Source organism: Calidris pugnax, unplaced genomic scaffold (genome assembly GCF_001431845.1).
Source record: "Calidris pugnax isolate Ruff unplaced genomic scaffold, ASM143184v1 scaffold41, whole genome shotgun sequence".
Lineage (NCBI taxonomy): Eukaryota > Metazoa > Chordata > Aves > Charadriiformes > Scolopacidae > Calidris > Calidris pugnax.
In genome coordinates, this window is record NW_015094509.1 from 9,900,409 (window position 1) to 9,913,911 (window position 13,503).

Here is a 13,503-nt window from a genome sequence, read left to right on the forward strand (position 1 = left end):
TTTTCTTTTGTAGGCTGTAGATCTGAGATAGGTGCAAAATATGTATCCCTGAAATTATAGGCTTTCTGTTTTGATTGAGAAAGATACAGTTGTTTGTATAAAAGGAATAATTAACTTTGCCTTTTTCATTTTCCCTACATTCTAAATATCCATTTTTGTTTTGAAGTGTTTTAGTGGCCCTCGAACTGAGTATGGCTGAGTGGTGTTCATCTCTGTCTCTGGTGCCAGGTGTGCCTTGTCAGCATTTACTTCAACCTGTTGGGCTTAAAAGAGTCGCTACCTTTATGTATACCACCTGTGAACGTTAGTTACCTATCAGTAATTCTAATGATTAGATCTTACCTTACCATAATGTTAACATAACCTTTATTAACATTACTGAGCCACCAATAGTGATATTCCTAGTGGATGAATGGTACATGGTTTTGAAATGTCATTAGGTCATATTTAAGAAAATGACCTTTAGGAAGCTCCTTCTCTTCTTTCTTGAAATCATGCAATTAACGTAATGATGAGGGGCAGCTGGGAAGAGATTCTTGCTCACAGTGTTCCCAGGTGCTGCCAAGTGCCTCTGTACTCCAGGAAAACTGGTCACATTCTTGGTGCTGGTCAACGTCTGCTCTACTGATGTGTGGAATTGATATTTTCCTTCCAGCATGTGAGTGTGTAAGGATGTCATCTGCAGAAAAGGTAGCGCTGGGTAAGAAAGATCTGGTAAATTTTCATGATTTTAAAGAAGCACCAAAGAGAAGTAAGTGCCTGCAACCTGTGTGTTATTTGAACTCAAAAGTTTAATGGATGAAAATCCTGATAGTATTCAAATTTTTTTAATCTTTTGTGACATAACAATTCTTAAACGCTAAAATACATACCATACATTGAACGTTCTGGATAATTAGGTGGCAAATTGTTTAAAAAGTTTTGTTAACTTTCTTATTGAATAATTTTATTCTTGCTTTTGATATGTGAAGTTACTTAAAGGAAACTTGCATAAAATTAGGCTTACTGCTTTATCTGGTTGATTAAAATATTTTTAACATCTGTATGAGCACCATGAAATTCTGTAGATGCTGGTGTCTTCCAGACAGTTCCGAGAGCATGTAATTTTTGTTGTTGTTGTTTTTTGTTTTTTTTTTTTTAAAAAAAGTAACACTTTAAAATCATAATTTAAACAAGCGAGCAAGTTACAGTAAATTGTTTATTCTGCATTACTTTTTCGCAAATGTTCATTTAGGTCACCTGTGATCTAAGCAGCTAAAGCAAAAAACGTAGATAGAAAAATTCTATGTAGTTATAGTAAATGTGACAAAGTATAATATATAACTAGTAAGAAACTTTATGATATACTAACTATAATTAATTCCAGTGATTTGTCTGTTAAAGCCAATGCAAATAATTGTAACATCTGTCAAAAACCAAGCACTAGCATGAAAACCTTTTAACATTTTGCACTTAATAAACTATTTTATACATAAACTACCTTATTGTTTATATTAAAAACTAAAAAATATTCAGTCTGTTCCAGCCATTCTAACAAAAACTTTAATAAGTAGACATTGCATAAAAATGACACAATCCAGCAGTTATTTGGTAAGGCCAGCATAATCATAAATTTACCATCCATGCTTTTCCAAAAATACTAACCCATATTGTTCTCCCTGGACCTGTTGCAGGGATGACTAATCCAGCTGCTGAGGTCTCCCTTTATGTGTTTGATGGAACACTTGGCTTGCGAGACTACAGCTGTGTGTTTATGTGCAGTGCACACCTGCAGAGGCCTGACAAATAGCTGTAGTATGCAGAGTATACAAAATTACCCTGGCAGTGCTGCAAATAAGGAAGTTTCTGTTTTGAAGTCCATATGTGTGTGAGCTTGAGATGCCAGCTGGGGTATTTATGTTGCATTGCACAGATGTAAAACTGCCAACTGATTTTATACCAAATAAAGGCTAATCTTTTTATACATACTTGGTGTCAGAGTTATGAAGTGGTACATAAGAATGTTCTCACGACTTAGCTCTTTTAAAATAAAAGCTGACATTAAAAATGCTCGATCTCACAGTATGCATAGAGGGTAAAAGATAAAAACGTACTGTATTTACTTAGATGTCTGCTATAGCACAGTATCTTAAGGGTTTTATTATTAGTGATGTATAGTTATTAGCTGCACATAATCAGGGCTTGATTTATTGTATGCATATACACTATACTATATATCCTTTTTTCTAGGAGGTCACTTCGGCTCTGTGTTGAATCCAGTTTATGGGTTCTGAAATGTGAAAGCCCAATTTATATAGCTACTTAACTTGAAAGCTTTGCTTTCCTATTATCAAATGTGTTTAAGCATAGTGATAATTTTTCATCAAATATAATATGTGCTTTGAAAATTGTTATTGCTGTGAAGGTAATTTTAAAGGTAATATTTGCCTTGAAATACTTAAGAAATTAAAATGGTTTGCTAAAACTAACAAATAGCACAGATTTAAGTCTTGATTGTTCCATCATTTTAGTCAGTACTTTGACTTTTAGTATGAAGTAAAGACAGTGAGGTGAGATGAATAGTTTATGTTTTGATGTTTCACTGCATATAGTTAAGACTGTGCACTTACTCTTTTTTAAATGGATGAAAGGAGGGCTTGGCATAGCGAGGGTTAATATGCAGATGTGAATGTGAATGGCTTCTGTGCTTCTGAATATACACTTTAGAAGTTCCTTAAGTTACATTTTTATGCTTAAAATGTTTTTCCTTCATTTACTTTTTTTTTTTTTCCTTCTTACTTTGTCAAGCGATTTTAGTGCTCTTTTTTAATTTGTTGTTTATTCTGGGCTACTAAGACATTTGAAGATGTGTAGAATTCTGCTTTGGCTTACTGTGTCACAGTCATGCTAAATGTGTAAGAACAAAGAAAATGGGAGCAACGTTGACGTATATCACTATAGAATGTGTCTCTAAGGATTTAAGAGTTTATTTTGCTAAATGTAACATACAGCTTAGGAATGACTAGCTGTCACACACAGCTAACCAGTCTGGTGGAGCCTTTTTAAACCAAAAGAATTTCATACGTGCACATGTGTGCATGCACATGCTCGCCCTGAGATAGCAGTCTTGGGTTTCCCGAGCTTAAAATTAACGTCTGCAAGTATCCCCCAGAACTGCAAATAATTCCAAGGTTGGGAAATACAATTTCTTGATTACTAAATTTTAGAGCAGAAATTTCACTCATGTTCCTGGTAGTTAGATGAAGAGGTAATGATGTACTGCACGTGGAAGGAAGAGTTGAGCTGTACCCCCATAATTCTGCAGAGGCGTGTCGTCCTGGCTAAGATAAAAGCCTACGGGTGCCTGTGAGATGCTCGTGCTCCCATTAGCTGCTGAGGAGGAGTCAATACAGCGGAGAAGGGCAGGAAACAATACGGGATGCCAAATCTGAGTGAAAAATGGAAGCACTTCAAAAGAAGCTAGTTCTGCTAGATGAGTATAGGAAGTCTTAATTGTTGTTATATCCTCTATTTAGGAAGTATATTTAAGACCAAAAGAGCAGAATTGTGTTGGTGTGTGAGGAAATATGTTGCAAAGATGGTTTAGTTATGTTGTGTCGGGGCCAGCTCTCTTATAGAAGGATATCACTTCAAACAGATTGCCGCCACTGCAGGTTGCAAACACACAATTGAAGGCTTCTAGTTCTCAGCTCATGCACAGATGTCTTTCAATAAGTTTAGCCAGTAATTTCTTCAAATTGCTCAGTTTATCAGCAGCACATGTCATCAATCCTGGAGTGGTTGCTCAAGTCAAACTACAGAATCCTTAGCTTACAGACACAGCTGCAAACAGGTGAACAGGCAGAAAGTAATTTGTGCAGCTTGGTGGCTGTCAGACAAAAGACAGACAATCTGTGTTTAAAACAGATTGCAGGCCTTGCATGAGCCAGACAAAAGGGATTTCTACAACTGCAAATAATTCCAAGGTTAACATATTTTCCTTTCTGCCATTAGGTGATTTGTTAAAATTGGAAACAATGAGCATTATAAATCTACACAGAAACTAGAGATAAGATGAAAGAGAAAAACAGATCGCTAAATAAGTTTACATCCTTCTGTTGAAAAGCATACAACTGGCATTCATACAGGACTCCTTTTTATAAACTAAGCTGAGCTATAATACCTATGACGTTCAGTACATATTTGAAATTATGGTAGGGACGTCTAATTGGCAAAAGAAACTACATTGTAGAAAGAGTAAGCTCATAGTAATGTTCTTCTGTATTAAAAAGTTGACTTTTTTTTTTTTTTTCAAATTCTCCTTTGGATGTCATCCTAAGATACTGTGAAGATTTATCAGGATTTCATTTTAACTTTGAAGTCCTCTACTTACTCAGAGATTTTAATATTGGATAGATTTTTCAAGATTGACTGTACTAAGTATATCAGAGTTAAAATTTCTAACTAGCTTACTGTAGTTTTAGCCTAATTACAGTAAGTTAGAAAACATGTACTTCCCCAGTCACATATATTACATCTTCAAATGTGTGACTGTAGAATATCTATTCCTTCCACTTCTCATGGGCTCTGTAAACTTGCCCTGACCTCAAAACTTCTTCTGCAGTGTTCCATGAGGTACTAATCAAGCTAATGTAATATAGCCCTTCTTCCTGTTTAGTTCAGTGAGTAAGTACTTATGTGCAATAATATTGACGGGTAATTCTATGCTTAGTTTAAGTTGTTCCGCCGAATTTATTTTCCATGTTATTTAAAACTTATCAACATAGAAATATGTGAATGGAAGAAGATGCAAAGAGTAACTGTCTACTTCAAGGTAACATGGTTTTGTGAAGATACGATTCTGTGCATAGAAGGTAAATCAGTCTGCTAAGCACACTGATTGAAATATGTTGAAATCAATGAGCTTTCAGTGTATGATAGTAATACACATTGCAATGAATTAATGAATACCATTGTATGATTCTGCTTAATCATGCAAAAGTGTTCACAAAAAATATTTAAATTATCCCATCAAAATTCACTGTTGCTTTTAAAATGAAAAACAGGAGCTTACTTAAAATAATATGTGCTTTTTGTTATGCAGTCATGCCTATGTTACTTAGTTGCGCCCAATATAAATGATGTTGTAACTGAAGAACAGTATTGTTAAGCTTTTGCAAGTTTATATTTTTATCAAAATACATCACTAAATAATTCTGTAGGGAGACCTTATGCTGAGGTTGAGTTGAAGAATTCCTTAAATTTCTCAGCTCTGAAGAAGTATGTCACAAACATGTGCTTTAATAATCTATGGTATGGAAGTACTCTTTTTCTTGCTTTTTTTTGGCAAAATGCTAATTCCAAGTTTAAATTATATCCTTACCAAATGCTGGGTTATAGCGCTTTTCTTGCATTTTCTTCTTTTTTTGTATCTTAATAGACAGTAAGATTTTAGCCTCTCGGAAATCAGTCCCGCTGATGGAGATTTTTCTGTTCTTTGATCTGAGAATATTATATATTAGATTCTTTTTTTTAATAAAGCTGACAGCATGTGTATTGCTTGTTGGTTGTGCAGGGTATATGCTGTAGATTGTAGCCTGACATTGTTATGGTGTTAGCATGTATGGGCTTCGTGTATTTCACTGTGAAGGTGAGATCATCATCTTTAAAAGGATGGTTTTAATTTGTGTTGGTGAATCAAGTGGATACTGTATTTAAGGAGGGGGAAAAAGTGTACTCATGCAGGTTGCTGTCTGCAGTCCAAATTGCTGATCAGAGAGTCTTTATACACATCGGTAATGTGCTGTGCAATATAAGCTGAAATATATTCCACAAGGGAGGAAAACGGAATAGGTTACATACGCTGTTCCTAAGTGCAATGAATATAAAACTCCATTACTCACTTTAAGCAGGTGCTTTTTATATGAGGCTTTAAAGAAATATAAAACTGCTGGTGAAATGATTGGTTTGTACAGACACGACTTAACTTCCAGTACTTTGACCAGATAAAGAGGTTAAAAATATTTCTACAAACATTTCTTTAATGATTTCAAGGATTAAAGGTTAATATCCTCCTGGTGTAAGAAACTGCCATTCCAGACACTAAATGCACTGTTCCATTAAAGTCCTCAGTAGTTGCATAGAATATTTAAAAGAAAATATAAACATTTATAAAAAATTAAAACACAAACATAGAGCATCGTGGTTTTAAGTTTCTATTCTAAAAGATATGTATTTAAATTCCTGGGAGGAGCACAGTACTATCACAAAGAAATACAGTGCGATATAGAAAACTGATTGAGTAAGAATGATACTCCAGTTAGAAACAAAACACATCTTTATAGGACCTGAAATCTTGTCATCTATGCGTGTGGAAAACTGCATGTGAAGGGGTAGCCTTAGGTCTTTCTGTTCTTTAAAGCAGCATATACTATCTGAGAAGGAAAATCATGGGAAGACTGTTAAAGATAATACCGGTATACTGTATTTTAATCTTTTTCCATGTAGTCTTTATCATGTTTTACTTACCCACCATGTCTCAATTACTGTCTTCCTGCCATTTCCTACTTCTTTACAGTCGATGTCCCCAGCAGCAACCTCTATTATCCATCTCTTAACCACCTGACTACTGGCTTGCTTTGCCTCCCAACTGAAAGATGTTTATGTTCTCTTTGGCTTCCCCCAACAACACCAGCAACTCAGGAAATCAAGCTGTAATCATTACACCCTAGCTGTTAGTTCTTACTATTTTTCTGTAATACTGTTACTGAACACATCTGCCCTCCTTTCAAGTTTTTATGAACCTTTGCAGTTTCTTTGCTTCTTAAAACATTACTGTGTCCATCCTCTAGAATCCTCAATTTGTTGACATTTTTACTAGTCCATAGCTGTTCTGTCCTATATGTAATTATCTCAAATCGAGCTTGTGTGAGATTTCAGCCATTAGGTATTCTGTTTGACAGCAAGCAGGTGACCAGGTGTCATGTGTGTCACAGGGAAGCTCAGAACTATGTGTAGGTCCAGGTGAGATCCGACATTTCTTGTCTCCTGCATAGTAGGTATGTTACATAGCACTTCAAAGTTTGTATCTGCTCTGGTGAATGAGGTTTTTTTAGGGTAAAGGAATACAAACTTGTGGGAAACCAGGCTTTACTAGTTTCGTAATTCCAAATAGCTTATTTAAATAGATGTGCCTTAGAAAAATGAGCTCCACAATTGAAACAGGAGGTGATGAGATCTGAGATGAACTCTAGCTCCTCTAAGACTTTGTTCTTTCATCCTACATTTTTCTGTCCTAGAAATCTGCAGATGGCCTTTTTCTCTAGTTGCTATGCACCTCTTTACTAAAAGAAGAGTTCTAAAATTCAAGCTTTATTCCAGAGCCCAAGATGACAGAATGATTTAGGTTGGAAAAGATCTTTAAGATCATCGAGTCCAACCTTTAACCTGGCTCTGCCAAGTCCACCACTAAATACATTAGCATATAATAATGAGGAAGAATGTTTTAATATACTTTACATGTTGACATTTTGTGTGAGCTATTGAACGTATCCTCAGGTACAGCAAGGCTACTGTATTTGAAAGGGATAGAAGACTTATATGACTAAGATGGAAGCAACCAATTGCGAGTTCATGTTTCCAGCCAAAGGGTGTGTAAGGGTGGAAACTGTAAGCTGTTTCCTCTCTCCATCTGTCTGTCTGTGTTCTTCAGGATCTTGCTTCAAATACTTTATGGTGAAAGTTTCTCAAGTTCTTATTTATCTGTGTCCTGGAATTACTTGCATCTATGTAATTTTTAGCATTTGCCTACTGACAATGTATAGATACAAAGATTGATAGGATGTGGTTTTGAGAGTTAGAAATTCATATTCTGATAGTTTTTCTGTGTTTTCTTGGAAGACAAAAGTTATATTAATGCATTAACTTGGGTTTCTACCATTTTTCTCAAATGATACAGCGGTATCTGAAATGCAGCTGTTGAATTGTGCAGAATGAAAATCAATCCTTTTCTTCTTTTTGAACCTCTGTTTACAGCAGCAGGAATAGTGCCACTAAAGCCACTTTAATCCTGTGTCCTGACCAGTGTCATGTTGCCAAATCTAAAATAATAGCTTCAATTAAGTATGCTTATAATTGATGATGCCTAAATAAGGTTGATAAGAAGTTGCCCAAAACTAGACTTATCACAGCAAGATTTTAGAGTTAGTTGTAATACTATATAAGTTTAAAGATGAAAGGTGGTGTTCCTTCTCTAAATGTTGGCTAATTAGATCAGAAGGAGCAGCAGTCAGGCTATGGATGGATGGTGTTTCTGTACCCTACACTGGCAATGTTACATGATGGTCCTTGAAATTTTGATTATGGTAGTAAGTCTGTGACTGTTTACTGGCCGGCCTTAGTACAGTGGGTAAAGGGAGTTCTGAAACATTTCCCAGCTTTGTTGTATTTTCAGAAGAGGCTTTTTTTTAGTGGTAGCTGTTTAGTTCTTCTATGAACATTCAAAATTAAAAATTACCTGACTGGATAATCACTTAAAACAGGTTATCAATAAAGAGTTATTCAGAGGTCCTTCTGACCTAGATTGCCTTAACCATAATATTCCAAAAATGTTCTGTGACTTCTTCAGTATCGGTTTTTAGTCTTTGAATCACAGGTTTCTTATTTAACTCTGCATTTGAAGGAGGATTTTAGAAAAACCAAGAAGTTCGTGGATTAAAGGAAGATGGGAACATGTGTGAAGGCCGTTGTGTGTAGTCTCGAAATGTGAATGTAGCAACAGGGATTTGCCAGATTTAAGTGACTCTCCCTCTAGGTAAAATGCTGCTGTTCCTTAGCAAGCTGGGAAGTTTATTGCAATGTGTAAATCTCCATTACTACATGATGGTCCTACATCTGTTTTAGTGTTTAGGAAATGGAGATGCCTTAATTAGTTTACAGGCAGTTTAAGGATTAAGATGGTTAGTTACAGAGATCCTAATATTGATCTCCAAGGTGAAGACCAGCTTATGATGTGTGCTTGGCCCTGGAATCTGTCTGTGAAAATACTGAAAGTATGTGAGGAGACTTGTTTTTGGGTTATGTGTGCTCATACATGTGGTTTTTGCGGCATATGTTCTGATGAGGAGAATGGTAGGTACTTACATTGATAAATATTTTGTCATTGTTGCCCAAGAAGAAAAAAACTTGACCACCTTTAGAGTGAATTTCCTTCCATCTGTCAATAACTGCTTTCACCCTGCCATGCATTTACTTTTCTGTTGAAGAGAAGGTTTTTGGTTTGGTTCAACCCTTTCATGGTTGAAGAGAAGATTAAAGAGCTATTTTTTAGGACAGGTTTCTTTGAGGTGTGGAACTGTGGTACAAGAAGCTCAAGAGAGTGGAAAATCTGCCCACCTCACCATACGTTGGAGGCAAGACAAGTCTACCATAATCCTGTTGTTATTCCTTGTTAAGTCTTGAGAGTGGGTGGGGATGCAACAGTAATTTCATAGAATAGTGGTATGTAGACTGAAAACTGGTTGACACAGTTACAAGAAAACAAATAATTATGATAATCAGAGTAGCAATAATAATACTAAATAAAGTTGAGTTGTTAAAAAAAAAAAAAAGACCTGTCCCCTGACACCTCCTTAAAATAAGTTGCCTGAATTACTGTTTTGAAGAAGAGAAAAAAATAGTAGCCTCTGTTAGGGCTGCAAAATGTGATCTCCGGACTATGATTGACAGATTAAAAATGTGGAATTGTGAACACAGTAAAGATATTTGGGGAATTTAATCACAAACATTTAGTTTTATTACATTAAAAAAATCTGAGAAAGTATTTATAACCTGGCTTCTACATTTTAGAAATTTTTTTTTCCCCTCTGTTTTTCCAATTGCAAAAAAAAAGGAACTAAAGAACCCAAACACAAAAGCCCACTGTTTTCAGGTGCTGTGCGTGAGCAAACGCAGTGATCGAAAGATGTTGAAGTTCCGATGCTGCTGCTGTTTTACTGCAACAAAGAACATGAAAACTCATGCTCCCGCAATGCTTTGAACGTGAGAAGTAGGACTGATGCCAGCTAGAGCTGCTCTTTGTGGCTTCTGTTATGTTCGTACTGCAAGGAGGAAGGAATTAAGTTTGGTTTTAGCTTCAAGTTTCTCAGAAGTGCCATCTCTCTAACCAAGTTCAGTACAGACTTTCAGAAGTTCTCACTGAGGGCACTGCTCAAGCAGGGACTGAACACAAGTATCTCTCATGAAAGAAATGAGGTTTTTCTTATGCTTCAATTAGTTTACTAACTTTTCTCTGTTACTTAAGTATATGTTTCTGTGAAAATAATTGGACATTTTTTTCTTGATTCCAGTAAGACTTGGGCCTAAATGTTATTTCATTTGGTTAATAGCTCCTTTCTTTTATTCATGGATTGATCTTTTTACTGAGTTTGAAATCATTTTGACATGAATGTGACAGTCTTTTCCTATATCATGTTGCCAAACCGTAGTTTATTGGTACTTAATGCTTTAAAAATTGAAATTTTTCTTTCTGAGGCCATAACCTAAATATGGGGAGAATTCATGTGGAGCTGCTTCTAGAAGTTTTAGTCATGCCTTACTCATTTCCTATTTCGCATTTTGCAGTTCTCTCTTTTATGATCTTTCTAAAGAATTATTTATTGAATTTGAGGGATTTGGCGGCACACAGTCCTGACTTTTGTCCTCAGAATCAGTAACATACCTCTCTTGCTGGTTTCCTGTCTTTTCTATTGACAGTTTGGATTTTGTCTCTTGGTTTTCCATTAATCATTGCAAATTCACCTTATTACAAATGGATTGGTAAAAGATGTGCAGGCCATTGGTAAAATCACTAATTTGGTAACTATTTTTTAACAGAACTTAAATTGGATGATGGCTCAGCATTAATAGGCTTGTTAGCAGAAATCCTGGGCTGATGTATAACGACACAATTGTGACCTGTATCGGTATTTGATTCCCTCCTGCTTGCACATAGAATGTCACTGAACGCAGGGACTTGGGACAAGCTGTGTAGTTGGGTTATGTACATGGAGAGGACCAAAGCTACGACCAGAAAAGCTGAGGAGAGGATGCAAATGCCCGTTTTAAAGTGTGGGAGAATCTTCCTTGATGGTGTGATACTTCTGTGCCTGTTTCTAGAGCAGAATGGCTCTTTAGGCTTGGAGTTAAAATTAAAGTGGCTTCGTATGCACAAAGTGTAAGTTGTCAAGACGTAGATTGTAAGTTAGAAAACCTTTCTGCCTATTTTAGGGTTCTGCAGTATGGAACAGCTTTTTAGGGCTTTGGTGATGTGGTGATAGTCTGATTCAGCTAAAACAGATTAGGTTTGATCACCAAGTATAAACATGGTTACATATTAGGAAGGAAACACTTGATTTTTACTACAAGTAGTTCTACAAGGAGCAAGTTTTTTCCAGTACAAAAATGACGCAACTAGAAAATTGTAATTTTTTGTCTGGAAGCAGCCATAGGTTAAATTTGGTGGAGACAGGTATATGTATCTGTCTGTCTCCAAAAAGTATTTGATTGCCATATTCCTGATGAAAATAATAAATTAACTAAAGAAGTTGTGAGTAGTACACAAACATGGTTGCTCTGTTCTCCAGTTCTGACTACACTGAGTAACAAAGTGATGTAAATCACGTTGCTGCTTTTGAAAGCGTGTTTCCAGGAGAGCGAGTACTGCACAAATTCTACTTTGGTGCCTTGCACCTTGGAAATAAGCCTTTCTCATGCTTCATTTGCAGGACATTGAATTTGGATAATGTTGCCTCTGGCAATGATAGATTTGTTTTTCCTGATTCCTCTTTGAATTCATGCTCAATGTCTTAATTAAAATCTTGTGGAGTTTTTGTCTCCATACTAAAGTTGAGTTAGTATTTGGAGGCATGGAGCATTTCTTATCTAGGAGTTTTAACAACCAATCAACCAATCACTTGAGAGGACACTACTTCTAAAAAGTTTATAAACATTGAAGGAAGGGAAGGAAGCCCTGTTCTTTGCTTGCTTAAAGATTCCTTTGCTGAAATAGGTACTTAAGGAATATTTTTAACTATGTATACAACTGTTAAGACTTTGATTTTATAATGAAAGAGATAATAAGGGAGAATATTTGGGAAGAGCTAGTTACAGGGATGGAAACTACAATTAGTCAGAAGCATACATAGGAAACAAAGCTTCTTTCTTCTCTATAGAGTAGCTTGCCAATTTGACAAGTTTATGAGGGATGGTTCATCTTTTCCAAAAATTTTCGGAGACTGAAGAAAATGTGCCGTTTCTCTATATTAAACCTGTTCATTATAAATGGTTCACCAAAAGTCTCTAAACTTTCTGCACTTCGAAAAAAAGACTTGTATCTGGGCAAGAGGAATCACCTTAAATTTAAGTGATTTTTTTGACTTAATGATGGAAGTCTAGTTAGACATCCTAAGTTCCTTATTCCTTATTGTAGCCTCTGTATAGGATTTTAATATTTAATAAGTAGGCTTTCTGAGTGTCCCTCAGTCCAGACCTGTGAAACCTGAGCAGAATTAATTTTTCTTGCAACTTCTTGCTTACTGTGATGTGCTGTGGTTATCAGGTGTTAAAATGGACAGGATGATGTTGCCGTTTGTCATAGCAGCATAAAAAAGGAGGGACATGATTACACCATGTCTTCTTAATACTTTTCTATTTTCTTAAATAATTAGTACTCAATGGCTTTAAGTCCTGATGGAGAGCAGTGACAAGTGGTGTCCCTCAAGGGTCCGTGCTGGGACCAGTACTGTTCAACATTTTTATTAAGGATATAGACATAGGGATGGAGTGCACCATCAGCAAGTTTGCAGACGACACCAAGCTGTGTGGTGTTGTCGATACACCTGAGGGACGGGATGTCATCCAGAGGGACTTGGACAGGCTGGAGAGATGAGCTCAGGTAAAACTCATGAGGTTCAACACGAGCAAGTGCAGGGTTATGCACCTGGGCTGGAATAGTCCTCGCCATCAGTACAGACTGGGGGATGAGGTATTAGAAAGCAGCCCTGAGGAAAGGGACTTGGGGGTGCTGGTGGACGAGAAGCTGGACATGAGCAGGCAGTGGGCACTTGCAGCCCAGAAGGCCAATCCTATCCTGGGCTGCATGAATAGAAGTGTTGCCAGCAGGTCCAGAGAGGTGATTCTTCCGCTTCACTCTGCTCTGGTGAGACCTCACCTGGAGTACTGTGTGCAGGTCTGGAGCCCTCAATATAAGGACATGGACCTGATGGAGGGGGTCCAGAGGAGGGCCACAAAGATGATCAGAGGTTTGGAGCACCTCTGCTAGGAGGACAGGCTGAGGGAGCTGGGGTTGTTCAGCTTGGAGAAGAGGAGGCTCTGGAGAGACCCGATAGCGGCCTTCCAGTACCTGAGGGGGGCCTACAGGAAGGCTGGGGAGAACCTGTTTACAAAGGTTGTCAATGACAGAACAAGGGGTAATGGCTTTAAACTGGAGAAAAGCAGATTTAGATTAGACATTAGGAATAAGTTCTT

At 36.8% G+C, this 13,503-nt stretch overlaps 1 protein-coding gene across 7 annotated transcripts in view; it reads left to right on the top strand.

The window, feature by feature from the left end:
* The window catches only part of VPS13B (vacuolar protein sorting 13 homolog B (yeast)), a 461,850-nt gene that overhangs the window by 122,117 nt on the left and 326,230 nt on the right, over positions 1–13,503 (top strand). The window contains exon 17 of one of the 7 annotated variants that reach the window (XM_014965409.1): positions 656–1,089. The exons of the other annotated variants lie outside the window; for them this stretch is intronic. Within the exon in view, the coding sequence (XP_014820895.1) occupies positions 656–795 (140 nt within the window). The 3' untranslated portion in view covers positions 796–1,089. Of the gene's footprint in view, positions 1–655; positions 1,090–13,503 lie in introns of those variants that run through there. 7 annotated transcript variants of the gene reach the window in all.